We start from the raw sequence: 27,521 nt of genomic DNA, 5'->3' as shown, positions 1-27,521 counted from the left end.
AGCTATAGAAGGCCATGGTACAATGGAAAAGGAAGACGGGGTTGACTGGGACTGTGTTTTCTTTTTTTTTTATTTTTTATTTTTATTTAATAGCCTTTTATTTACAGGTTATATGCATGGGTAACTTTACAGCATTAACAATTGCCAAACCTCTTGTTCCAATTTTTCACCTCTTACCCCCCCACCCCCTCCCCTAGATGGCAGGATGACCAGTATATGTTAAATACATTAAAATATAAATTAGATACACAATAAGTATACATGACCAAAACGTTATTTTGCTGTACAAAAAGAATCAGACTTTGAAATATTGTACAATTAGCTTGTGAAGGAAATGAAAAATGCAGGTGGGCATAAGTATAGGGATTGGGAATTCAATGTAATGGTTTTTAGTCATCTCCCAGAGTTCTTTTTCTGGGTATAGCTAGTTCAGTTCATTACTGCTCCATTAGAAATGATTTGGTTGATCTCGTTGCTGAGGATGGCCTGATCCATCAGAACTGGTCATCATCTAGTATTGTTGTTGAAGTATATAATGATCTCCTGGTCCTGCTCATTTCACTCAGCATCAGTTCGTGTAAGTCTCTCCAGGCCTTTCTGAAATCATCCTGTTGGTCATTTCTTACAGAACAGTAATATTCCATAATATCCATATACCACAATTTATTCAGCCATTCTCCAACTGATGGACATCCATTCAGTTTCCAGTTTCTAGCCACTACAAAAAGGGCTGCCACAAACATTCGTGCACATACAGGTGGGACTGTGTTTTCAATGAGGCAGCCACTCTTGGATTCAGAGAAAGTGAGTGACATTTGTGAGTAATCTATAGTGGCCTTGCACCTCTTGGTTCAATGGAAGCTTCATTTTTTTTTTTTTTTTTTTTTTTTGGCTGAGGCAATTGGGATTAAGTGACTTGCCCAAAGTCACACATCTAGGAAGTGTTAAGTGTCTGAGACTAAATTTGAACTCAGGTCCTCCAGACTCCAAGGCTGATGCTCTATCCACTGCACCACCTAGCTGCCCCAGAAAGCTTCATATTTCTTAAAACAATCAACGAACACTTGTATATTGTGTGCTTAGCAAAAGTTTGGCAATCATATCATATTTGTAGGTACTTTTTATATTTGTGTCTATCTTGTTATCCTGTTTTCTAAAAATGATCATGAAATAAAAACCACAAAACTCATCCACTTTATCAGTATATATGGAGTATGTATTATAGACCCAGCATATTTCAAAATGTTATGGAAATGTATGCATATATATATATATGAATATATATAGTATTATAGTTATTGTGAAATATATATCACAATAACTTGAGAAATATTGAGGCACCTACTTTGACAGAGCACTGAGGAGATTAAGAGTCTAGATAACATCTGATCTCTGTCTTCATATAGTTTATAATTCAGTAGAGGGGGGGAACATAATAAATAAAATACAAAACTACAAAATAAACAATTAAAATATAAACATTTTAATACAAAACAGTATAATGTAAGTGCCAAAAAGAATACCAATAAATTACTTTATAGGTCTCAAGGAAGAAAAAAATCACGTAGTTATGTAGATATAGATAGAAAGATATAGATATAGTCATGGATTTTTAAGATAAAACCTGTCCCACTCTGTGGGATTTTTAAATAATGAAAGAGGTAAAAAAAAATTGTTAGTTGAACATTTTTTTCCCTCTTGTTTTTCAATGGGAACTCTGCAGAAAAAAAAATGAAAACAAAGAACTTAGGTCTATGAAACCTTGTTTCAGTGACTAGTCTATTGTTTGAAAGCACCTGTTTGCAGCAGATGTTGTTCTAAAGAAAAATTAAAAAGGTAGATCCTGATTAAACTTCTTTGGCTCTGTAACTCACACCAGAAATTTATTCAAAAGCACTTCCTAGAATTCATTGGAGAAAAAATAATTTGACATGTATTTATGAGCACCTACTTTGACAGAGCACTGAGGAAATTAAAAATCTAGATAAGACCTTTCTGATTCTGCCCTCAAATAACATAAAATTTGATAGAGGGAAGAGGAATATGATAAATAAAATACAAAACTACAAAACAAATAACTACAGTATAAACACTATAATGCAAAATAATGTATTATAAGTGCAAAAAAGAGATGCCAATAAATCCCTTTGTGAATTTCAAGGAAGGAAACATCATTATTGTTTAGGAGAAAATCAAAAGAATTTAAGGATATAAAGAATATATTTACATTTGGCTCTACAGGATAGGTATAATTTCAAAAATCAAGGATGGAGATATATGAGAATCATTTCTAGGCAGAGAGAAGAAAATGAAGGAAGGTACAACATAGGAAAGATAAAAGATTACTGTATTTGGGAGGAGTAGAGATGGGCAAGAGCCAAAAAAAATATATATTTGGCTGGATCATACAGTATTGCAAGAAACTATACTGCATAAGGTCAGTCTGGAAAGCTATAATGGGTGGCAAGGGGCTGATTAGACTGATACTTGGTCCATTTAGGTTTGATATTAGAATGAAATGAGATACTATACAAATCACAGGTCATTTACCAGTTGACAAAAGGAGGTTTATTCATCCATAACATAGAAAGAATAATCAACAAAGATACTGCAGCGGTTAGAGTAGATAGATGTATCACCATCAGTCCTTTTTGTCTTTATATAGAAATAAGTCTGATCAGCGAGTGGTGACTCAGGAGACCTTAGGATAGTTGCCATGTCTGGAAGACCTTGACCCTATAGGGATGAATATTTTTTATATTCTTAGCTGACCATGAAGCCACATCAATATGTCCAGAAGATATTAGAAAACTTCATTAAAGTAGTAATGGCTTGAACCTTAGGTTCCTGGACTAATAAAATCCTGATTAATCCACAGATAGCACTGTCACCTTTCAGGGAAAAACAGACTGACCCTACTAACAGTGGTTTTGAACTGCGAGCCAAGTTGGTAGAGTAGCAGGAATTCTTCCATTATTCCTTCATAAAGATCTAGAAAAGATACCAGAAGGAGTTCTGATCAGGAAATTGAAACAAAAAAATAACAGTGCCTCATATTTCCAAGTCAGGTCAAAACAGAGAGACAGATTGAGAGGCAAGGGCATTCTTCTTGGAGCATTTCTAGCATTTTAGACCCAAAAGAAGACTGAGACTTAATACTGGAGAGAAAAAAATCCCCAGATTCACATGGAAAAACTTCAGTCTAGAAAGAAGACAGAACCAGGTTTCAATTGGTTGTTCTATCATTCACTGCCTAGTCCTGGGTCAGAGATCCAAGGCATATTAAGGAAGAAACCTGTGCAAAGGGGGAACAGTGTGAAGGTCTGGGAGGAAAAAAGTAGAGCAAGGTGGGAAGTATTCACAGTCCTCAGGGTGTGTATAAGTGAGAAACAAATTCAGAAGCAAACAGTAAATGTGTAGCTCTGAAAGTGAAGCAAGATCTCAGTTCTCCTTCCAACCCAAACTGAAGCCATCGGTAGAATAGAAAGGATAGAAATTCCTGAGCAAAGATGGAGCCTAAAATTCTGTAACTTTAAATCTGCAGAACTTTCTAACGAGCTAAAAGAACTTTTAAAAAGTTTGTTTTTAATTTTATTATAGTATTTTATTTTTCCAAATCCAGGCAAAGATAATTTTAAACATTCACTTTTGTAAAACCTTGTGCTCCAAGATTGTCTTCCTCTCTCCCCCACCTCTTCTCTCCCCAAGACAGAAAGCATTATGATATAGGTTAAACACATGCAATGCTGAGAGAATTTTCTAGCTGGTTGAGAGAACTTTGTAGCTGGTTGAGTTCAAAAGCAGTCTCAAACTTCTTACCAGAGTAGAGCCAAAACGAGAGTTCCTAAGACCTACATCCCAAGTCAGGAACTTGAAGAGCTCAGAAAAAGAGGGCAGTAATCAGACTTTGTCCTGAATAAGATTATTTGGGTGCACTAAAAGCTTATAGTTCTATTGTGAAGTCACTTAGATGTTGGGGCAACTTTATTTCTGGATAGCTCTAATTATTAAAGAATCCATAACATTCACTATCTCCAAAAAAGAAGATGAAGGCCTCAGGAAAAAAAGAAACTGACCCCATAATTCTCCAGAGACACAGAAGAGACTAACAAAAGAGTAAAGAGAATAACAAAAGATATAAAGAAGCAAGAATAATAATCAAGCCAAGAAATAAATAACAACACAATAGTTTCTCTCCTTAAAGAGGTTTTATAGTGACAGGGAAGGTCAAGATCTAAACCTAGTAGAAAATGACTCCAAAACATTGACAAGCAAAACTCCAAATTAAAATGTAGCCTGGACATTAGTCCAATCAAAATTCAAGCATGAAGCAACTTTTGTTTTAAAGATAAAAAATAATTTTTACATGTATATTGACTTTTAAAATACACATTTATTTATGAATCATGTTGGGAGAGAAAAAATCAGAACAAAAAGGAAAGCCAGAAGAGAGAAAAAAATAGAAAAAAAGATGTGAACATAGCATATGTTGATTTATATTCAATTTCCATTGTTCTCTTTCTGGATGCAGATATTATTTTCTATCCAAAATTTATTGGGATTACCTTGGATCACTGAACCCCTGAGAAGAACCAAATCTTTCGTGTTGAACATTGTTGCACAATCCTGTAACTATGTGCAATGTATTCCTTATTCTGCTTGTTTTGTTCAGCATTAATTCATACAAAAAAGATTTTTTAAAAGCAAATGAGAATACAAGAAAGAAACATGGAAAAAGAAAGAAGCAGCTACAAAAGAAAGAAAGATTTGGAAAGAAAATTTACAGTTCAGAATAAGAATAATATCTTAACCAAGAAAAAATGCCCTTAAAATTACCCAAATAAAAGCTAATGCCTCTATGACACAAGAAGTATCAAAATAAAGTAAAAAAAAAAAACTGAAGAAAAACAAAATAAAATAAAACTTGGGCTTCCATCTGTTACTTAGACATAATGGTGGTGGTGGCAGCAGCAAGACCTGGGTCCTGCCTAGTGCTAACTGAGAGAGTGGGGATTAGATCTCAGACCAGAGTCAGGTATAGGTCTGTGATGGTCTGATCTCCCATGGGGAATCCCAGTGGGCAGCTGCCTGGCCTGGTGCCTGTACTAGTGAGGATGAGCACCAAGTGGTTGCTGCTAGAGGATCACAGAGAGGTGACAATTGGTAGAAGATTTGATATCACATACCAGCTTCTTTCAAAAATTTGTCCATTGATGATTTCTTGAAACCACTGTGTTTTCTTTTTCCTTTTTTTGGCTGAGGCAATTGTGGTTAAATGACTTGTCCAGGGTCACACAATTAATAAATGTTAAATGTCTGAGGCTAGATTTAAACTCAGGTCTTCCTAACTTCAAAGCTGGTACTCTATCCAATGGCCATCTAGCTTCCATGAAACCACTGTATTTTCTTACATAATACTGAGGTCAGTGGACAATGATAGCAAGTGTGAATGAGGTTTGACTGAACAAGGAAACCTGGAACCTTTACAGGAATGAATCCAGCTTGGAGTTCCACTAGAAAATGAGATTGCAGAATCTGAATGAGAAGTAATAGAAGACTTGGACAAGATTCACTTATATCTTACTCTGAGAAACAGCAAATCAGTAGTAAGAGCTCAAGAACCAAAAAGAAATGTAGTTTAGAGGAATTGAATAGTCCTAGATCAGAGGACTCGCCAGACTCAGAATCAAATAAAGTGTCCATTGACTTATGAGCAGTCAGGGAAATCCCGTGGAAAAGCCTAAATGGCCAAACAGGTCCCTAAAACATGGATCTAAAAGTTGGCGTCTCCCGGACCACGTAGAAAGAGAGCAGCAGAGAATGACCTTCACTCTGTTCAGAAAAAAAAAGCAAATCTTATAGAGCAAGGAGCACAAAGACCCCAGCTTGTCACAGCCCCAGAACAACTTGGACATACAATGTCCAAAAGACAATGGTGAAAATCCTTAAACTGAAGGTCAAGGTTCAGGAGAAGCAGGTGGCTCTTCTGAGCATGAATCAGCAAAGCCCCAAGGGGGCTCAGAAGGAAATAAGATTGTGAAGATGGAGTAGGAGCTCCAGGAATTACAGGACCAGCTGTTTACAGAGCAGGTCCAGCAACAGCAGAGAGTAGAGCAGCTAGCGAAATTTTTTCAGGGGAAGGAGCAGCACTTAGAGGGTTTGGAGAAACAGCATGGGAAATGGCTCTGAAGGAGCAGCTGTCATAGGTCCTGCAGGAACGTCATATTCTAATAGAAGAGTTAATTAAATCAGAACAAAAAGGACTTTGAAGCAATCATTCAAGCTAAGAATAAAGAGCTGGAACAGACCAAGGAAGAGAAAGAGAAAGTGAGTGCACAGAAGGAAGAGGTTCTAAACCAGATGAATGATGTCCTAGAAAATGAGCTTCAATACATTATTTGCTTGGAACACTTCATTGAGGCTGTCACCTTGAACTGTGCTCATAGTTTTTGCTCCTACTGCATTAATGAGTAAATTAAGCAAAAAGTGAAATGTTCCATCTGTTGAACAAGATATAGAATCTGAAACATGCTCCCTAGTGCTATTCAAATGCATCAACAAGATGGTTGAGAAACTGAGCTCTGAAATGAAAGAAAGAGGATAAATTCTCATTAATGAAAGAAGAGCAAACAGCCTACCCTGAAGACTGAAGGTCCCTGCAACATATGCAACAAGGAGACTTCAATGAGGATCTGGAGGGACATTGTTCAGAAGTAACTCATTCCTGCCTTTGGAACAGAGATCTAAGCATGATGCTCTGAATTCCTGCCTCAATCACTATCTGTATCATGATCTTGTTTACCAGAGCAGCTCCCCAGTTTGAGTGTTGTTTTTATTTGTCACTTTGTGGAGGATGCATTATCATAAGCACTTCATCACATAAAAATGGGGTTTGGGCAGTAATGGGGATTTTGTCCTTTTTATCATCCACATTGACTTTTTGAGGAAGCTGTGTATTACCCAAATGCCTGGTGTAGCTAAGCTGTCTTGCTGCAGGAGATAGACAGGTATATCTCTCCTAGATGGACTTAAATATCCATTCACAAAAAGATGTCATTTTCCAATAATAAAATGTATCAGCTGCTTAGCTGGATTTTGGTGTGTTTACCTTCCTTCCCTTTTAGCACCACTGTAGCTTCACAAGCAAACACAGGCAGCTCATTGACTGCAACAAAGCAGATGTATCCAGGAGCAGATGTTACTCCACTAATGAACATTAGTCAGGGAGACTAAGCCATATCTCATTGACTTAGAGCAGATGTGCTCTGTTAAAGTTTCACACAATCATGTTTTCCTTTCTGCTCCAATATGTGGTAAGTAGACCAATTGTTCTGTCCTGCTGAAGTCCTATTGAAGGGTTTGTCTTCCTTCAGCCATACATCTGGAGTTACCAATACATTTTACCAAATGTCATAGAAATATGATCTGTCTTCTTAAGAATTGTATATATATTTGTAAATGTATTTAATTAAAACTTAGTTTTTTATGTGAAAAAAATTGAGGAAAACATGTTATATCAAAATGAAAATAACTAACCAAGAAACTAGATAGAGAACTAATTTAATAGTCACTGAATTATCTGAAAGTTATAACCCAAAGCAAGAGCCTCAATATCTTATTTTAAGAAGTCATAAATGAAAAGTACCCAGTATCTCTGAGAACTAGAAGGAAAGGTAGAAATAGAAAGATTATACTGGTCATCTCCTGAAAGAAACTTTATAATAAAAGAGTACTAGACTGCATTTATTCAACTTTTGAATAATTTTTTTCAACTTTTATTCAAGTAAGTTTTATCCAAAATATTAATCCTTACACCCTTTTTTTGTTTATTGACCAGATAAAATTAATATTTATTTATTTATGCATAAGCAGATCTATGTATAAAGATAATATGGATCTAATGTAAAAAAAAAGAAAAAAGAAAACCATTAAATCATGTATAAAAGCTAATAGAAGGAAAGTCAGAAGAATATACTAACAAACAGGACAAGTTTTGAAATGTGCTGCATTTATTATATACTTCTTAGAAAGCAAGATCTATGGAATAGAGATTAATAGTTTTATATACAATGCTCATTTATGATCTCTATTGAATATGGATATGCTCATAGGTTTGTTTGTGTCTATCTATGTGTGTGTACATGCACACATATGCCTTAAATTCAGAATAAAATTATTATTAACACTATTATATATGATATTGTTATTATTACCTATGATAAAAATTAGATATATAATATGGGACAAACAAAAGGAATAGCTTGAAAAAGATTAGGAGCTCAAGTTCCCAATGTAACACTTTCCAGACAGTTAATAATCAAAATTATACAAAGTCATGGTTAAAAGAAGATAGTGGTATAGTTAGCCACTAAGGCTTATATTAGACTGACCAAGACCCAGGCAAGAGTATCCTGGAGTCCCAGAATATATTCATAGGAGGCAAAAGAACATAGTATAAAGATTCAATAGACTGGTAATAAGAAATGTTACAATTTCACCATTAATCAGAAGTGTAATCTTTATCAAGTCACTTCATTTCCAGACTTGTAAAATGAGGTTGGACCTCTGTACTTTGTATCTTTGAAAAGTCTCTTAGTAACATCTGTTAGCAAAGGCAGGAATTCAAAGCCCTTTCCAAGTGGAAAAAGAATCAGACCTAGATTAATATGGCATGTTGATTTGGGGATGATAAGGATTTTAAATGGGATGTGGGGTAGTAACCAGGACTTAATAGTAAAAGCATTCTTACTTAGTTGATATTTTTATATAGTGACTGAATTAATATTTATTTCTTTGAAACTTAATGGAGTATGTGTTTGATTATAACATTAGCAGAGGAATGTAGTTACTTGAGTTGGCATGTGGAGCATGATTTATAGAAAACAGACATTGGCAGTAGAGATCCTTCTTTTAATAAATGAATAAGAAGAGAAAAGCTCCCGAATTAGGTTCAGTGTAGGAACAAAAGAAATAGTGGTGAAATAAGAATATTACTATAGTTGACCCTAATTGAGACTCATTTACAGTGGTTAAATTTAAGTTCAAGGCTTTTCTTTATTGTATAAATCTTCTAAAGTGAAAGTAATACACTAATGAAGCAGTGGAGGGAAAACACAAAATTCTGTGGTTTAAAGGAGCTGATGTTTAGCTTGGAGAAAAGAAGGCTCAGAAAAATATGATAGCTCTCTTCTAAGATTTGAAAGGCTATCAATAATATTGGAAAATAGTATGGCAAAAACTAGACATTGACCAACACCTAACATCTTACACCAAGATAAGGTCAAAATGGATTCACGATTTAGAAAAGTATAGATGATCTATAAGCAAATTAGGAGAACAAGGGATAGTCTACCTCTCAGATCTGTGGAAAAGGAAAAAAATTCATGGCCAAAGAAGAAATAGAAAACATTATAAAATGCAAAATAAATAATTTTGATTATATCAAATTAAAAACATTTTTGAAACAAACTAATGTAGATAAGATTAAAAGGGAACCAGTAAACTGGGAAATTTTTATATCTAAGGGTTTTGATAAAGCCTCATTTCTAAAATAGAGAATTGACTCAAATTTATTGGAATTAAAACCATTCTCCAATTGATAAATGGTCAAATGAACAATTTTCAGATGAAAAAATAAAAACCTTTCCCAATCTTATGAAGAGATACTTTAAGTCATTATTGATCAGAGAAATGCAAATTAAGACATCTCTGAGGTACCATTACACACCTCTCAGACTGGCTAAGATGACAGGAAAATAGAGTGATAAATGTTGGAGGAATATGGGAAAACTGGGACACTAATACATTGCTGGTGGAACTGTGAACTGATTTGACCATTTTGGAGAGCAATTTGGAACTATGCTCAAAGGGCTATCAAACTGTATACTCTTTGATCCAGCAATGTTTCTACTGTGCTTGTATCCCAAAGAGATCTTAAAGGAGGGCAAAGGACCCACATGTGCAAAAATATTTGTGGCAGCCCTTATAATAATAGCAAGAAAGTAGAAACTGAGTGGATGGCCACTACTTGGAGAATGGCTGAATAAGTCATAGCATATAAATGTTATGGAATATTATTGTTCTGTAAGAAACAATCAACAAGATGATTTCAGAGAGGCCTGGAGAGACTTCCATGAACTGATCCTAAGTGAAGTGAGTTGAATCAAGATAACATTATACACAACAACAACAAGATTGTGTGATAATCAACTCTGATGGGCATGTTTCTTTTCAACAATGAGGTGATTCAAGACAATTCCAATAGACTTTTGATAAAGAGATAGCTATCTCTCAAAAGAGGATTCAGAAAGAGGATTGTGGAGACTGAGTGTGTAGTAGTTTCATCTTTTTGTTGTTGTTGTTGCTGTTGCTGTTTGTTTGCTTTTTTCTATTTCTCATTTTCCCACTTTTTGAACTGATTTTTCTTGTGGCTCATGATAATTGTGGAAATATCTATAGAAGAACTGCACATGTCTAACATATATTGAATTACTTGCGGTCCAGGAGAAAGGAAGAGGAAAGGGAGGGAAAAAATGGAACACAAGATTTTGTAAATCTTGCATATATCTTTGCATATATTTTGAAAATAAAAGGCTATTATTAAAAATGAACAGATACATATAAGTTTCTATAAAAAGAATTTTCTTCTTGTAAAAAAAGGCCATCATTCTGAAAATGAATCAGATAGGCTCTAGATTGAGGTAAGAGCATTTAGTGGATGTCACAAAAAGCAAATGTGGGATTCACATAAAGAAAAATTTCCTGATGATTAGAATTCTATCAAAGTAAAATGGATTGTTTTGGGACACAGTAGATCTTCCAGGAGAGGCTAGATAACTACCTGGTAGTATACTGTACTTTTCCAGGACCACTACTTTTGAAAGAATTCTATGATTCTATGTTTATTTTAGTTTTGTTGTTTGATATACATTTCTGTAATTCATGTCACTGAGCTAGGCATACCAAGAAATGAGGGAACAACTAGTTTTACTTCCAAGAGAAAAAAAAAACAAATAACTTATTAACAATTATTATTAAGGATAAATTTAGTCTTCACACTTATACTACAGGGATTTCACAGTAATGATTAGGGGCAATTATTTATTTTTCTTTAGTGTATGGGATGTATTTTATCATTGATGCTGATGGGACAACTCAGGGGAAATCACCTTTTAAATAAACCTTCACAATAGGGCAACCTATTCAAATGCTCTTCAAGTTACAACTGTTTTGAACAAGGAAGTTTTTATAAGGTAAATAATAAGAAAAGACTATTTCCTGTGAAGTGTAAATAACATTTTCTATTACTTGTAAATATATTTCTAGCTGTTTAGTCATTTGCTTAGTTTATTTACCTCATAATAGACTGCTAGTATAATTTTAACTTCTAAATATACCAAAAGTTTTGAATATGATTTTCAGATATCAAATAATTCATATGCAAATGTAATAATTGGCAAAAAAAAAATCATGTTAACTTCTACACTTATGAGACTTTTCCTTCCTTTCCAGAATTGCCAGAATCAAGGATTCTTATAGAAAAGTAATGACCACTAATTTGTCTCAACCACCAGTTGTGCAACTCTGCTATGAGAATGTGAATGGATCTTGCATCAAAACCCCTTACTCCTCAGGATCTAGAGTCATTCTCTATGCTGTGCTTGGCTTTGGGGCAGTGCTAGCAGTATTTGGCAACTTGCTGGTCATTACCGCCATACTTCACTTCAAGCAGCTGCACACACCTACAAACTTCCTCATCGCCTCCTTGGCCTGTGCTGATTTTTTAGTTGGGGTGACTGTGATGCCCTTCAGTACAGTGAGGTCTGTGGAGAGCTGCTGGTACTTTGGGGAGAGTTACTGTAAATTTCACACATGTTTTGATACATCCTTTTGCTTTGCATCCCTCTTCCATTTGTGTTTCATCTCCATTGACAGGTATATTGCTGTCACCGACCCTCTGGTCTATCCAACCAAGTTCACAGTGCCTGTTTCTGGGATATGCATTGCCCTCTCCTGGTTCTTTTCAGTGACATACAGCTTTTCTATTTTTTACACGGGGGCCAATGAAGATGGAATAGAGGACTTGGTAATTGCACTTACTTGTGTAGGAGGTTGTCAGGCTCCACTGAATCAGAATTGGGTTCTACTTTGTTTTCTTTTATTCTTTGTACCCACAGTTGCCATGATCATTATATATGGCAAGATTTTTCTGGTGGCTAAACAGCAGGCTAGGAAGATAGAAAGCAGCAGCAGCCAAACCCAATCTTCTGCAGAGAGCTATAAGGACAGAGTGGCCAAAAGAGAGAGAAAGGCTGCTAAAACACTTGGGATTGCCATGGCTGCCTTTCTTGTTTCCTGGTTGCCATATATTATTGATGCAGTAATTGATGCTTATATGAATTTCATAACTCCCCCTTATGTCTATGAGATCTTAGTGTGGTGTGTTTATTACAATTCAGCTATGAATCCCTTAATTTATGCCTTCTTTTATCCTTGGTTTCGGAAAGCAATAAAGCTGATTGTGAGTGGCAGAGTCTTAAGGAATGATTCTTCAACAATGAATTTGTTTTCTGAGGAAGCAGAAATAGATTGAAAAAATTGCAATAAAACTAAATTAAATCTTGTATATGGAACAAGAGCAAAAATGTAAACTTTTGCTTAGAAATGTATGATCCATTCAATCAGGTGAAAATTACATTCAGCTACTGATGAATTTGGAAAAAATATCTGCATATGTACTGAGAGTTTTAAAATTGGCTCATATATAGCTATGGTATTCCTATATACATTCTTTCTTGCTGTATCTCTGACCTCTTTTTTTTTAACCAATTACCAATTATTTCAATCAACTAAATTCTATTCCTCCCTCCACTTCTTCAATTTAAAACTTTATTATTTTCCCTCACATAAACCCAGTATATATAATATCTCAGAATATATGCAGCAAAAATTCCCCTAGAAAAAATCATATTTTAAGACTTGAAAAACTCTAGTTTAAGATAAATTTGAGAGAAGACCTTGAGATTGACAGATAAATAATATGACTTCTCTGAAACTCAATTATCTTGTCTGTAAAATTGGTATTGGTACAACTACAGGGTTGTTTGGAATAAAATGCCTTTAGTTTTAAATGCTAGAATGAATATCTAGGAATGATCTTTTTGTTTGTTTGTTAGTACTAGAAAGTATTTTTTAATTCCAAAGGTTTTATATTAAAACTAAAATATGAGATTTCACAGTAACTGGTTTGGGAAGAAATCATATATTAAAAGCACTATGTTTATATTCTTAAAGATGCTTAACTATGATGTCATGTTTAGAAATAACCTATTTTTTCTGGGTCTAATACTAATATACAGTGTGATTGTAAACAAGGTGTATTGCATACTATTTTCATTTGAGAACATGTATAATTTGTTTTAGTAGAAAAAAAGAAAACAGATCTGTGAGGGGGAAGTTTTTATGTCATTGTTTTTTCCCAGTTCTGTATCTAATACATAAGCAGCCAATTCAATGATAATTAAATCAACAACTCTTAAAAAGAATTTTTAACACTCTGTGAGTGGTTTCAGTTATCTCAGTTATATTGCACATTTCTTATTACCAAATAAATTTAATTCAGCTTAATTGCTAGATAAGCTTTTGTCACACTTAACAAAATAAGTGTTGTTATTTAAACAATGTAAGTGTAACATGAGGGAAGAAATGAACAAAACAATAAACAACAGATTTCCTGCCCTCCCAATAAAGGTTTTAAATTTCTGTCAAAGTCCTATATGTATAATTCAGTGACATCAAATCTAAATAGAAATGGGAGCCCTTCAAACAAAGATGAGGATTTCTTCATGGAGATATTCATTTAGAAAATCCACACATTAAAATTATCCATGTCTTATTTTATTTTTATTTTTTAAAAAGTATTTCTTAATTACATTTTAATCTAGTTCAGCTGTACAATATTGAATTGTGGTTCATATGAAGCTGTTTCACACCTCTGGCATAGGTTATACTTTAAAAATAAACCTCTATTTTATGAGCTGGAAAGAGAAACAATAAATAAAATAGAAATTCCTAGTTCAAAATACAAGGTACAAAGCATTTGTGATGAATTCATGAGGGCATTCTTTTACATTCAGTTAAAAGAAAAGGTTAAAGACAAAATGAAGAGGAAAAATAGGCATCAGGAATAGTAAATAGAAATAAATTTGGAAGAGCAATAGAGTTAGCAAGGAAAGGAGTTTGAAGAAACCATTAAAGGAATATACCATGAGGTGTGAGTGCACAATTGACTCGGTAGGCTAAATCCATGAAGGAGTGTAGCAAACTAAGCAGAGTTACCTCTAGTAAGAAGAAAAACGTCATTAAAGGGAAGAAGCTATGAGGGAGAAAGAGAGAGTACCTTATAGTGAACCTAGCCCTGAAATAAAGATACCTAGCAAAATTATTTTTCATAGGGGAAATATTACCTTGGGGCCTTCCCAGGAGAGGAGGAGAAGTACCAGGGAAGAGCTAGGGAGATAAAAGATATATACCATATTGAGACTGTCTTAAAGATATTAAGACATCTTGATTCCCTTCAAGGCTTTAGAACTCAGTTCTCAACAGTCTGGAAAGCTCCCATCATAGGTATTCTAGTGTTATCTTAAAGATTCTAATCAAGGCAATCTGGACACTTGGTTGCCTTAACCATGGTAATAATACAGTATAGGAAACCTAAGTTCTCAGGATGAGCATTTTAACATTTCCTGATAAAGGGAGAGTTTCAAAACTCATATCAGAATCACTATCAGGCCTTGTCAGCAAAAAGACATGCAGAAAGCCATCATTTAAATACTCACTGAGGACTCTGGCATGAATATTCTCTACCTAGCAATAAGAACAGGGAGTCGTTACCAGTTATTGAGAGTTTCTGGGGTGGTATGGAACTTTAGGTGATATGCTATTTGTTTTGAAGATGAAGTGTAGAGATAGTGACCATGGTGCAAAAATTTTCCTAAATTTCTAGGATTTTCTAAATCCTCAGGGCAAAAGAATTGTTTGGTAATTTTTTTTTAAATTCATTTTAAATTTAATCACAAAACAAGAAAAAAAAAAGAGAGAGCATTTCCATGTACACAGTAGAACATAAGAGGATTAAATATAAAATAATAAATTTCCATTAAAAACTATATTATATATGTATATGTGTATGTTTATGTAAATATATATAGATATAGAAAACTATCTAAACATATACATATATCCACAAACACTTTTATTGGTGGTTATCCTTTGTTCTCAAAGAAGACCAAAATATCAATTAGAATCAAGTTACAATGGGTTCACTGTGACTAGTCAGACCAATATTAGTTGGGAATGCTCAATCACAGTTTGGGCACAAAGAATCCATGTGAACATTTGGGGTAGTTCTTTAAATCTGTGAATTTCATATTTCTTTTGAGCTACTGCAATTCCGCTTTGATCATACTGCTCAGTACCTTCTTTGATGAGGGTACACCATTCTGGGCAGTCCTGTCCCAGTGGATATCATTTCATACAATTAATTCTGAAGTTCTTCAGAGATGTTACACACAGAGACATAATACAGACACACACACACACACACACACACACACACACATTTTAAGCAGATTTGTAAGACCATACTATGTATATTTCTACTTGGCATCTCTTTCTCTGGAGGTAGATAGCATTTTCCTTCCCAGATCCAAGTCTTCACATTTTTTTTTTCTAACTCAAATCAGTTCACATTTTCAGTAACAAAGAGTAGTATTCCAACACGATCATATTCTATCTGAGAGATGGTTCATGATAGTTCCAATCCTAAAAAAATTCTGCATTCTTTCTATTCTTGACTATATTGTTTTTATTCATACAAAAAATTTAATTTAAAATGATCAAAACACTTCAACAGTACTTATAATATGGTTTTAAGTCTGCTGTTGCTGTAATCACTTCCTTTACATCTTTTTTCACTAGTTTTTTTTCTACTATATTCTTTGAAACTCCAATTTTTTCTTCCAAATGAACTTTGTTACTATTCTTTCCAATTCATTATAATAATTTTGTTACTAATTTAATTGGGATGGCATTGATTAAATAGATTAGTTTGACAAAATGTTATTTTTTATATATTGCTTTGCCTAGCTATGAACAATAAACATTGCTCCAATTATTTGTACAAATTTACTTTATGTTTATGTTCATGTAATTCCTGTGTGTTTGGGGGCATATTTTCAGGCATTTTAAACTGTCTAATTATAGTCTAAAACAATGTTGAATTATATTGGTGACAGTGTAGTTTCCCCATTTCCTCTTTTAATTAAATCTATTACAGCTTTAACTTTGTCTGAAATCATGATTATTATTCCTGCTTTTTTACCTAATAAATTCTACTTCAGTCATTTATTTATCTTTGTATCTCTTATTTTTATTGTTTCTTGAAAACAACATTTTGTTTAATTCAGATTTCTAATCTGCTATCCAGTTCTATTACAAGTAAATTCATCCCATTCACATTCTAAGCTACAATTACTTGTAACTGTTTTCCTCCTTCTTATTTTGCCTCATTAAGCACTCACCCAATTTACCCTATCCCTTTTTACTCTTCTGCTTTACTTCTACTACCTGCTTTGATGTCCAATTCCTTAACCTACCCACGCCTCAGAATCCCTGCTTTCTTGATCCTATCCCCTTGCCATTTTATTATTTTTTACTCAATTTAGAAGACTTTTATACCTCTATTAGATATATTTGTATGAGATAATTATAATTTTTATCTCTCCATGCCCAGTCTGATTTTTTTTTTAAATTACCACATCAAACACAGTTCTGTCTAACCCCTTCTTTTAAACTACTAAATAATGATGACAGTCATAAGAGTACTGATAACATTTTAACATATAAGAAGTAAAAAAAAAAAAAAAGACCTTATGGAGATCAATAAAGACCAATTGTAAATTCATTAAATGTTTTTTTTTCCTTTTTTCCCCATTTAGAATCATACTTAAACTTTTCTGAGTATATTATCTTTGTTTATAACATCAGCTCTTTTGCTCTACAAAATATAGCTTTCCAAGATCTAGAGTTCTTCAACATGGAAGCTGCTAGATCTTGAGTAATCTTTATTGTTACTCCATGGTGTTTATTTTCGTTGTTGTTGCTTGTAATATTTTTTCCTTAACTTGGAGCTTTGCAACTCGGCTATAATATTCCTGTAAATTTTCCTCCTTTCTGTCAAGTGGTGATCTGTGGATTTCTTTTTATTTCTTTTTTGCCTTTTTGTTCTAGAACTTAAGGGCAATATTCCTTGATAATTTCTTGCAATATTGTATTAATATTCTTTTTTCATTGTATCTTTCAGGTAGGCCAACTGTTTTTTTTTTTTTTATTGTCTCCCCTTGATCAGTTTTCCAATTGTTTTTTGCAATAAGATGTTTTCTATTCTTTTCTGTTTTTAGGCCAACAGAACTGTAATGTTTCCCTCTCCCCAACAAAATAATCCAAGTCCTTAATGGACATATCTTATGTCAGGTTTATTTATTTTGTTCGCTTTGGTCTGGACCTGTGAGTTTATCCATGTATGAAACTCCTGATGTGTGTGTCTGTGTCTGTGTCTGTGTCTGTGTGTTTGTGTGTGTGTTTGTGTAAAACATAAATAATTAAAAGGGGGGAAAGGTAAGAATAAGAGAAAACTTTTATTAGGAAGGATCGGAGAAAATAACAGAGGGCTTTTACCAAACAAATCTTCAAGGCAACTTTCAAAAGAAGAATAAAGATGAAAATTACTAGGACTTAGTCCCCCAAACTGATAAAGGAAGAGTCATGCTTTATAATTCCCTCTAAAACTCATTTGACTTCTTGCAAAAGTATACCATTAATCACAAAGGGAATTTCATGTATTATTTGTTGTCATCCCTCCAAGTGTGTGAAAACAATTAAAAGTAGGCCAGTAGAGCTAATTTTCATATGTGAAGATTATACCTTGAAATGTCAATAATAATAGAGAAAATAAATTTTCCAGGACTTTTTTTTTTCTTCTATTCACTGATAGTATGATCTCTCAGGACCTTTTACATTTTATTTAATTTATTTTTAATTTATGAAGCAAAATAAGCATTTCTAAAACATCACAGAATAAAACAATTATGATTGCACACAAAACTGCAAATATATTATGTGTAATTTGCTAGTCCTTTTGAACATATAATAAAGTTATCAAGTAAATTTCCTTGAACTTACAAAAGAAATAAATCTGGTCAATTCTATATCCAGGTTAAATATTGTTGACATGCTTTTAATGATCAGAAAGTATACTTTCAGTTGACTCTTCTTTTGCATTTGTGTTACCGAGATAAACCAATATGTTGAGTTAAGAAAGGGAAACCAGTTCTGCTTTAAAATATATGTATTTCCAGGACTAAGGACAGAATATGGTCAAGAACTGAGACAAATTTTCATCTCCCTCTGAGAACTTTACAACAACCATTTCCTCATTTTGTACTAAAAATTATGGACTCCTGGAATATAACAAGGACAAGCATTTAACATTGTAAGAACAAAGTAGCATTGGTACCCTGCCCCTAGAGATCACAACTTAAAATTTGGAAGCAAACACCTCTCCCCCCAATCTTTTATTTCAGATCTGGAACTATTCAGAAAAAAAAATCACTTATAATTACAAGTATGCTAAATCAAACAAAGAGGAGTTGAATTCAGAGAAATTTGGAAGTTAGGGTTGAGATTCATGTTTTAAAACAAGTATAAAAAACATATCTGGAAACACAATCTCATAGAAAAAGTACTAAAATAGAATATGTGAGGACCACTCTCAATCTTGATACAATATAACTGTGATCTTAAGCAAATTAACTAACTTCTCTGTATTTGAGTTTACTTTATTGAAAGGCTGGACTAATCATGCTCTATCTATGACAAAAGGTTTTAGTAAGGATAAAAAATATAATGGATGTAAAAAGGCTATAAAATTTTAATAGTTGATTTGCATAGTGCTTTGTGCATTTTGAGGCATTTTACATAAATTTTCTCATCTGATACTCTCAACTCCTTAAAGATTTAGTCCAGGCAAGAATTTCTATACTCAAATTTGAAAATGAAAAAACTGAGACTCAGAGAGACAGGATAACTTGCTATGAGTTACATGAGTGTTGACTGATAAATCTCATAGATAAAGCTACATCTTTTGATCCCATATCCAAAGTTCTTTCCATTACACATAGCTTCAAAATTACATAAATGCAAAGTATTTGATTTAGAAACAAAATTTAATTACTAGTACTAATAAGGGAAAATTTGAAACCAAAGATGCCTATTTCTTATTCTAATTCAGAAGGCTCACAGAAAACTTTTAATACACATCTATTATTGACACACAGACACCCAATAGCCGGATGGAGTGCTGACTAAGTGAATTCGTCAAAACACCTAGAATCCATTGTTCACTGAACACAGTAGTTGTTTGTCCTGTTCTTGAAGAGGACCATGACTTCAGGGAGGTGATGCTATGACATGCAAGTGAATTGGACTGAAGTGAAGTGAGGGCTGTGAAAGGCACCTGCCTCACTTTCCCCTCCAGTACTATGTGGGTCCAGTGGAAACATATAGATCAAGATGATTGGAGATGAACCTGAATAAAATGGGAGACCTTAGTCCTCAATGGGTTTCATTGAGGCCATACCTATTCAGTGATTAAGGACAGTAGATACTAAGCAAAGAAAAGAAGTAGATCTTGTCTTTACTTTAAGTATAATCATAACCATTCTGAAATAACTGAGAGGATTTTCTTGTTTGGGAACTCACAAACCTCAGCTTGAAATTTCTTTCTCCACTATATAATTACAAAGGACAACAAAAATTGTGAACTTTCAAGATGAATATGCAATCTCCATGTCTTAGAAATTTTCATCCAGGACACCAAGATAAATTCCACCAGGATTTCATCATATTGGCTCTGTGTTTGACCCATGTATTCAAAATTAAAATGAAACTCCAAATAGCATAGAAAATTTAGTGACTGAGTGGGAAAAAGGTTCTTAACATTGGGGAGGAGGGTTTGTTTATCTAGGAAAAGGGAATATAAGGTACTACTGGGCAAGACATAGTATATGTGAAAAATATCTTGTAAAACTTTGTAAGTGGTATGTACTCCTCATTGCCTCTCCTGACAAAGTTGTAATACTGGTGCTGAATATGTTTCCCTACACATGTTGGAATATGTATAAATACATAAATAATAGAGATTTACATACATAAATATAAATAAATATATAAAAACAAATAATGGAGTAATTATTACATTGTTTTGTTCAGTCATGTCAGATGTTTTTGTGACCCTATAGTCCAGGGGGTTTTTCTTTCATTTCCTTTTCTATTGGATTAATAAACAGTTCAAATGACTTGACGAGTCTCACACAACAAGTGTTTGAGTTCAGATGTGAAGTCATCTCCCTGACTCTATGCCCAGTATTCCATCAACCAAATTACTTAGCAGGATTCTCATTATAAATTGTTATATGATAAATTTGTGTTGTTAGTACTGAATGAGTTCTGATTAGTTGTAAAACTGAACTCCAATTAAAATGTAGGTTTTTAAAATTTATATTTATTATTTTTTTATTTATTAAAGCTTTTTATTTACGAAATATATACATGGGTAATTTTTCAACATTGACCTTTGCAAAGCCTTCTGTTCCAAATTATCCTCTTCTTCTCCCCACCCATTGCCCTAGATGACACATAGTTTAAAATACATGTTAAATCCAATATATGGATAAATATTTATACAGTTATCTTGCTGCACAAGAAAAATCAGATCAAGAAGGAAGAAAAAACTGAGAAAGAAAAATGCAAGCAAACAACAACAGAGAGAGTGAGAATGCTATGTTGTGGTTCACATTCAATTCCCACAGTCCTCTCTCTGGATGTAGAAGGCTCTCTTGACCACTGAACAACTGGAACTGGTTTGAATATTCTTATTGTTGAAGAGAGCCATGTCCATCAACATTGATCCTCACATAGTCTTGTTGTTGCCATGTATACTGATCTCCTGATTCTCCTCATTTCACTTAGCATTAGTTTATATAAGTCTCGCCAGGCCTCTCTGAAATCATCCTGTTGATTGTTTCTTATAGAACAATAATATTCCATAACATTCATATGCCATAAGGTTTTCACACATTCTCCACTAATGACCATCCACTCAGTTTCCAGTTTCTTGCCACTACAAAAAGGGCTGCCACAAACATTTTTTGCACATGGGTCCCTTTCCTTCCTTTAAGATCTCTTTGGGATAGAGGCCCAGTAGAAATACTGCTGGGTGAAAAGGTATGTACAGTTTGATAACTTTTTGAGCATAGTTCCAATCTGCTCTCCAGAGCAGTTGAATCTGTTCACAATTCCATCGACAATGTATCAGTGTCTCAGTTTTCCCACATCCCCTCCAACATTCATCATTATCTTTTCCTGTCATCTTAGCCAATCTGAGAGTTGTGCAGTGGTATCTCAAGAGTTTTCTTAATTTGCATTTCTTTAATCAATAGTAATGGAGCACCTTTTCATATGACTACAAATAGTTTCAATTTCTTCATCTGAAAATTGTCTATATCCTTTGACCATTGGAGAATGTCTTGAATTCTTATAAATTTGAGTCAATTCCCTATATATTTTAGAGATGAGGCCTTTGTCAGAACCTTTAAATGTAAAAATCTTTTCCCAGTTTATTGCTTCCTTTCTAATCTTGTCTGCATTGAGTTAATATAATCAGAATCATGTATTTTGAGATCAATAATGACCTCTAGTTTTACTTTGGTCACAAATTACTTTCTCCCCCAAGATCAGAAAGGTAAACTATTCTATGTTCTTCTAATTTGTTTATAATATCATTCTTTATGTCTAGATCATGAACCCATTTCAACCTTATTTGGTATACAGTGTTATGTGTGGGTCAATGCCTAGTAAAATGTAGCTTTTAAATGCAAAAGTACAGACACAGAGAAGAGAGAGATAAAAAGGCATTTTTGGAGTCAGGTCCCTGCAGAAAACATTTTGGCCATAGAGATGGAAGCAGTGGAAAGTCAGTGCTAGAGCTGGTGATGAGGAAAAAACCATCAATCAGGAATTCCTTCATCACATCTCTAGGAGAGAAAAAAAAAAGATTTAAAGAAGGTGATTTTATGGCAGAAAATTACGTTATATATGTAGGACTTAATCCTCATGCACATCCAGCTTCCATACAAGCAATTTACTCCTAGTGTTTGTGATGTTTTGTGATTTTTTGAAACTCTCCCCCCCCCTTTTTCTGGAAAGAGCAAAGACTTGGGTTTATTCAATAATCAATATTTCTGTCTTTTGGGAACTTTGCTTTGTAGAGAACCTAGGCACTCAGTGATATTTTTATAATATAATTCCCATTGAGATTCCTCTAAAAAGAAAGCACTTAAGACTCATAGAGTTTTATCTCTTCCAGGACCTATCTAGCCTTCTTATTTAAAGTGCTGCCTTGATATATATATATATATTTATATATATATATATCAAGGCAGCACTTTAAATCTATATAGATTTAGATCTATCTATCTATATATATATATATATATATATATAGTCAAATACAGACACATACCTAAATGCATATGTACATAGAAACACTTAGAATTATTAAAGTTGATTCCTTTACTCTACAACAGCAGAGTCTGAGTAAGTTATAGTACTAGGGAATTGCCATTTGCTCTTCCAAATCATAGCTTTATCTCTTGCTGCTCCGTAGCTTTATTTCTTGTTTGTCCTGGAACTCCCACTTTGAATCAGGAATTCAGCATTATCTAGGGAGTCTTTCTCTTCTCCCCAGGAGATTTGGGCAAGAAATTGGGATTGTCTCAAAATTTCCTCTTGGTGTTTAAGATTCTGTGGCCTAGAATTCTACTGGTTAGTGGTTCTGCCTCAAGGAATTTTCCTCTTTCAGCCAACTTGACCACTGCACTAATTCCATCTCCAAAGTCCAAAATTCTCCTATGTGTGGGAGTAGGATGATAAGAAAATGCCTATATTTCTCCCAGTCCCTTGGGATCTAGATTCACCTCTTGTGAATTCCCATTATATAGGAAAATATCTTTAATATCAGATAAATTTCTTATCACTGAATTGCAAGAAGGGAACACTGCAAAATACAGAGGGAGAAAATTTCCATAGTGGAGAAAAGAATGAAAGAGTTGGAGGAATTCTTCAAAACTCATTCATCTGAAGGAAAAAATGAAGATTTTCTAATGAACCAATTCCTGTTGTATGCACCAAGCTAGCACATAAGGATAAAAATGCAAAAAGAAGCCTCCTGCTCCTAGGCCGTGTTACATTTTATAGGAGGAGATAACACGTATGTAAATGAAAATATACTTAATATATATTACACAAATACAAATGGACTTTTTGGGGGTAGAGGAAGGGGACACAGTGGCCCTTGAGCAAAATTATGAAGGAGATAGGAAACCCTGAGATTTGGAGTAAAGATAGTACATTTCTGATATGGGAGATAATGTGTGTAGAGGCATAAAACAGGAAATGGAAAGAAGTTTATGAAGAACAGCAAAGCCAGGTCAGAGGACCATAGGATACATAAAGTTGAATAATATATAATAAGTCTAGGAAGACAAATTAGATTTGGGTTTAAAAATATAAAGCTTAAAAGTATAAGGAGGAGGAGTCAAGAAAAGGAAAGAGAAGTCCAAATCTAGGTCAGGAATTTGGAAGGTCACAGAATATAATACTGAAATTAAGGCAGATGGGGATGGGGAGAAGGAATCATTGAACTTTAACAGATTTGAGGCCCTTTCCATAGTGAGTAGAGATGGAATTTCTGAAATAGAACGATCCTTCTATATTCCAAATAAGGATGATGGAGTTTAACAGGTATCAGTAGGAAAGGAGAAATAGTTCTTTCTAGTCAAATACACAAGGCTACATTTGGTGATTGGAAATGCCAGATATGTAGAAGTAGCCATGTAGTATGTTTGATAAGAATAGTCAAACAATATGCTATCTTCTCAGGCTTTGTATCTAGGATAAAAGTTCCTGTCTTACAACTTCATATCCTAGTAATATAAGACTATAGATTTCTGTAAGATTCTGCAAGAATTCCATAATTTGTTGTTTCCTCTGGCTTAGAAAACTTAGGGCTCTAAAAATATTGTCATACAGTTATTAGATGTCATAATTAAGATTTGAATCAGGTCTCCTTTAATTCAAGGCTGGTCCTTTACCTACTTTACCATGGTGCATATCAACATTATTAAGATATCTTCTAAACACATTTATTATGATTCACACTTCACACTTTGGGGATTTCATTATAAAAGTTTTGGGAATATTAACATATTCTCTTACTATTTGAGAGTATATTTTATGATTAGCTCTACTATGAGTCCTCAGGGAACTATAACCTAATAAAACACTTCTTTGGCAACTTCACAAGTTGATCAGCATTTCTTGTTTTTTGGTTTTTTTTTTTTAACATGCCAGGAAACGCACATGCCATTAGGAGTTATACCAAGTTTTGAATACTGGATTAAAGGAGCAGTTCAGAAGGGTAAATAACGAAAGACAATCTTTCAAATCAGTAGAAAATAGCATATACAATTAAAACAAAATTTTTAATCATGTGCTAAATTTAGGTTTATTTAGAAAAAACAAAGCAAATTTCATCAGTGTAACAATAATGACGGATTTGGGGTTTAATTTTACAATGGTTTTTGTAGCTACTGTAATACATTGATTGTAATACTTCTTGGCTGACTACAAATTTTTATCTCACTCCCCAAATTTGAAATTTTAGAAATGCTCAGGGAATATGGAAATACTGGAAGACTCACACGTGGAAATGAGGATCAACACTTCTTACCAACTTGCTGCTGTGCAGCTCTGTTTTGAGAATGTCAGTGGATCCTGCATCAAAACCTCATATTCTCCCACAGCTCGAATGATTCTGTATATGTTTTTTGGCTTTGGGGCTGTGCTAGCAGTGTTTGGCAACTTGCTGGTCATCACTGCCATTCTTCACTTTAAGCAGCTACATACACCTACAAACTTCCTCATTGCTTCCTTAGCCGGTGCTGACTTTTTGGTTGGACTCACTGTGATGCCCTTTAGCATGGTGAGGTCAGTGGAGAGTTGCTGGTACTTTGGGGACAGTTATTGTAAATTTCACACATGTTTTGATGGGTCATTTTGCTATGCTTCTCTCTTCCATTTGTGTTTCATCTCCATTGATAGATATATTGCTGTCACTGATCCTCTGGTCTATCCAACAAAGTTTACAGTACCCATTTCAGGGATGTGTATTGCTGTGTCCTGGGGTTGTTCAGTAACATATAGTTTTTCTCTCTTTTATACAGGGGTCAATGATGATGGGTTGGAGGATTTGGTAATTGCTCTCACTTGTGTAGGAGGTTGTCAGGCTGCAATGAATCAAGACTGGGTTCTCTTTGGATTTCTTTTGTTCTTTATACCAACAATTGCCATTCTCATTTTATATGGTAAAATTTTTTTGGTAGCTAAACACCAGGCTAGAAAGATAGAAAGTACCAGCAGTCAAATCCAGAACTCTGCAGAGAAGTATAAGGACAGAGTGACCAAACGAGAGAGAAAGGCTGCTAAAACACTGGGGATTGCTATGGCTGTGTTTCTTGTCTCTTGGCTGCCATATTTCATTGATTCACTAATTGATGCTTATATGAATTTCATAACTCCCCCTTATATCTTTGAGATCTTACTATGGTGTGTTTACTACAACTCAGCTATGAATCCCTTGATCTATGCTTTCTTTTACCCTTGGTTTCGGAAAGCAATTAAGCTAATTGTGAGTGGCAGAGTCTTGAGGAATGGTTCTTCAGAGATGAATTTATTTTCTGAAAAAGCAGAACTACATAAATGAGAAAGATTTTGCACAGAAGTACAGACTAATATGGATTGAAAATAAAAGGAAATGTAGAATCTCTGATGGACAATTCAAGAAATGAAATATATGTGTTTGTTAAATTAATAGAAAATTATATTCACTTGGTAATAATTCTGACACATTCTTGCCATCTTATGCTCAAACTTTCAAATTAATATATTAAATATATTAATATTAAATATCAAATTAATATCAGAAGTAAATGTTTACTGACAATGTAAAATTTCTTTTTATATATAACTTTCAATTATAAAATGAGGGAAGCTGATTCAAAGAGGCTCAAGGAAAAGCAAAGAGAAAGAGAAAAGTATTCTCTTACCAAAACATTCAGAGCAGTTTTCTTAACACAGAAAGGAAGTGGAAACTAATTTAGATTATCATTAAATGTGTAGGGGAGATGTGGTACACAAATTAAATAGAATATGAATTAGTAAGAAATGATATATATGAGTTCTTTGACAAACATGGGAAGGTTTGTATGAACTAGCACAGTGAACTAGATGCAGAATAATGATTACAGCAATATAAATGAAAAGGCCATTAAATAGAAACTAAACTCTGAAAAAAGTCCAAAAGAACATATAATAAAATATAATTCTACTTTCTTAGCAAAGAGGTGAGAAAATATGAAGGCAGAATGGTAGCTACAATATCAAATGGAATTACTGTAGCAGTGTATTTTGTATATTTGTCTAACTATGTTTCTTCATGACTGGGAAGGGTATAATTCTGGGTTGAGAGATGAGGTACGATAAAATGAACATAACAGAATTTTCAGTGATATAAAACCAGAAGGCCTCAATACATCTTTGTGTATTCAATGAAAGGATTAAGCTTTTCTTTTTCCTCATCAATAATTAAACAATAAGAAAATAGATTTAGAGTGGAAAAAATGGTTTGTATTTGTCTTTTGCTTCTCTCTATAAATAACTTATAAATTTTAACTTTTATCTTTGTAGCATTTTCACTTATGTGAAATTACCAAAAGAAAGGTAATTCTTGCAACTTGCATTTATATAACACTTTAAGGTTGGTAGAATACTTTACAGATATTATCTCATTTTATCCTCACTATACTTATGGAAAAAAAGGTATCATTATCTCCACTTTTCAGCTGAGAAAACCAAGGCAGAAAGAGATTAAGTTACTTGCCCAGGCTCATACTACAAGGAAGTACCTGAGGCTGGCTTTTGATGAAGGATTTTCGCACTCAGGACCTGTTCTTCATCCATTCTGCCACCTTATTGCCTCAAAACAACTGAAAATTTTTAAAAAGTGGAATATGTTACAAATAATCAAATAATAGTGTCAACAATGAACTATTATCTATCTTCAGTGCTTTTGAAATAAATCTACTTTGTAAATTATATTTTATGCTATAGTGAATTTTGTATATTTTACCTTTTCTTCCAGAGTGTAAGCCAGGTTTTTGGCAGCCTTCCTCAGGGTCTTGAAAGAGAGAAAATATTGAAAAAAGTCAATTTTCAGTAAATCTATTTGTATCATTATTCCAATGTTTATTTCCACAACCACAAAAAAGGGAATTTTCCACAAAATT

The 27,521-nt window shown here is 33.8% G+C and overlaps 2 protein-coding genes and 1 pseudogene across 2 annotated transcripts; all 3 read left to right on the top strand.

Annotated features, from left to right (window-relative positions):
* Positions 1-5,932: 5,932 nt before the first annotated feature.
* Positions 5,933-6,643, top strand: LOC100928902 (annotated as a pseudogene).
* Positions 6,644-11,518: 4,875 nt separating this feature from the next.
* LOC100929157 (trace amine-associated receptor 9) lies at positions 11,519-12,592 on the top strand. The gene has a single exon (XM_003769446.2). It carries the CDS (start codon positions 11,546-11,548, stop codon positions 12,590-12,592), a length of 1,047 nt encoding a protein of 348 aa, XP_003769494.1. The 5' UTR covers positions 11,519-11,545.
* Positions 12,593-24,856: 12,264 nt separating this feature from the next.
* On the top strand, positions 24,857-25,939 carry LOC100930712 (trace amine-associated receptor 9-like). Its single transcript, XM_012549340.2, has one exon. The coding sequence runs from the start codon at positions 24,857-24,859 to the stop codon at positions 25,937-25,939; it is 1,083 nt and encodes a 360-aa protein (XP_012404794.2).
* The last annotated feature ends 1,582 nt before the right edge of the window (positions 25,940-27,521 follow it).

The sequence above is a fragment of the Sarcophilus harrisii genome, chromosome 4, assembly GCF_902635505.1.
Source record: "Sarcophilus harrisii chromosome 4, mSarHar1.11, whole genome shotgun sequence".
NCBI classification, from domain to species: domain Eukaryota; kingdom Metazoa; phylum Chordata; class Mammalia; order Dasyuromorphia; family Dasyuridae; genus Sarcophilus; species Sarcophilus harrisii.
The sequence above is the reverse complement of the archived record's forward strand: the minus strand, read 5'-3'. Positions and strand labels throughout refer to the sequence as shown.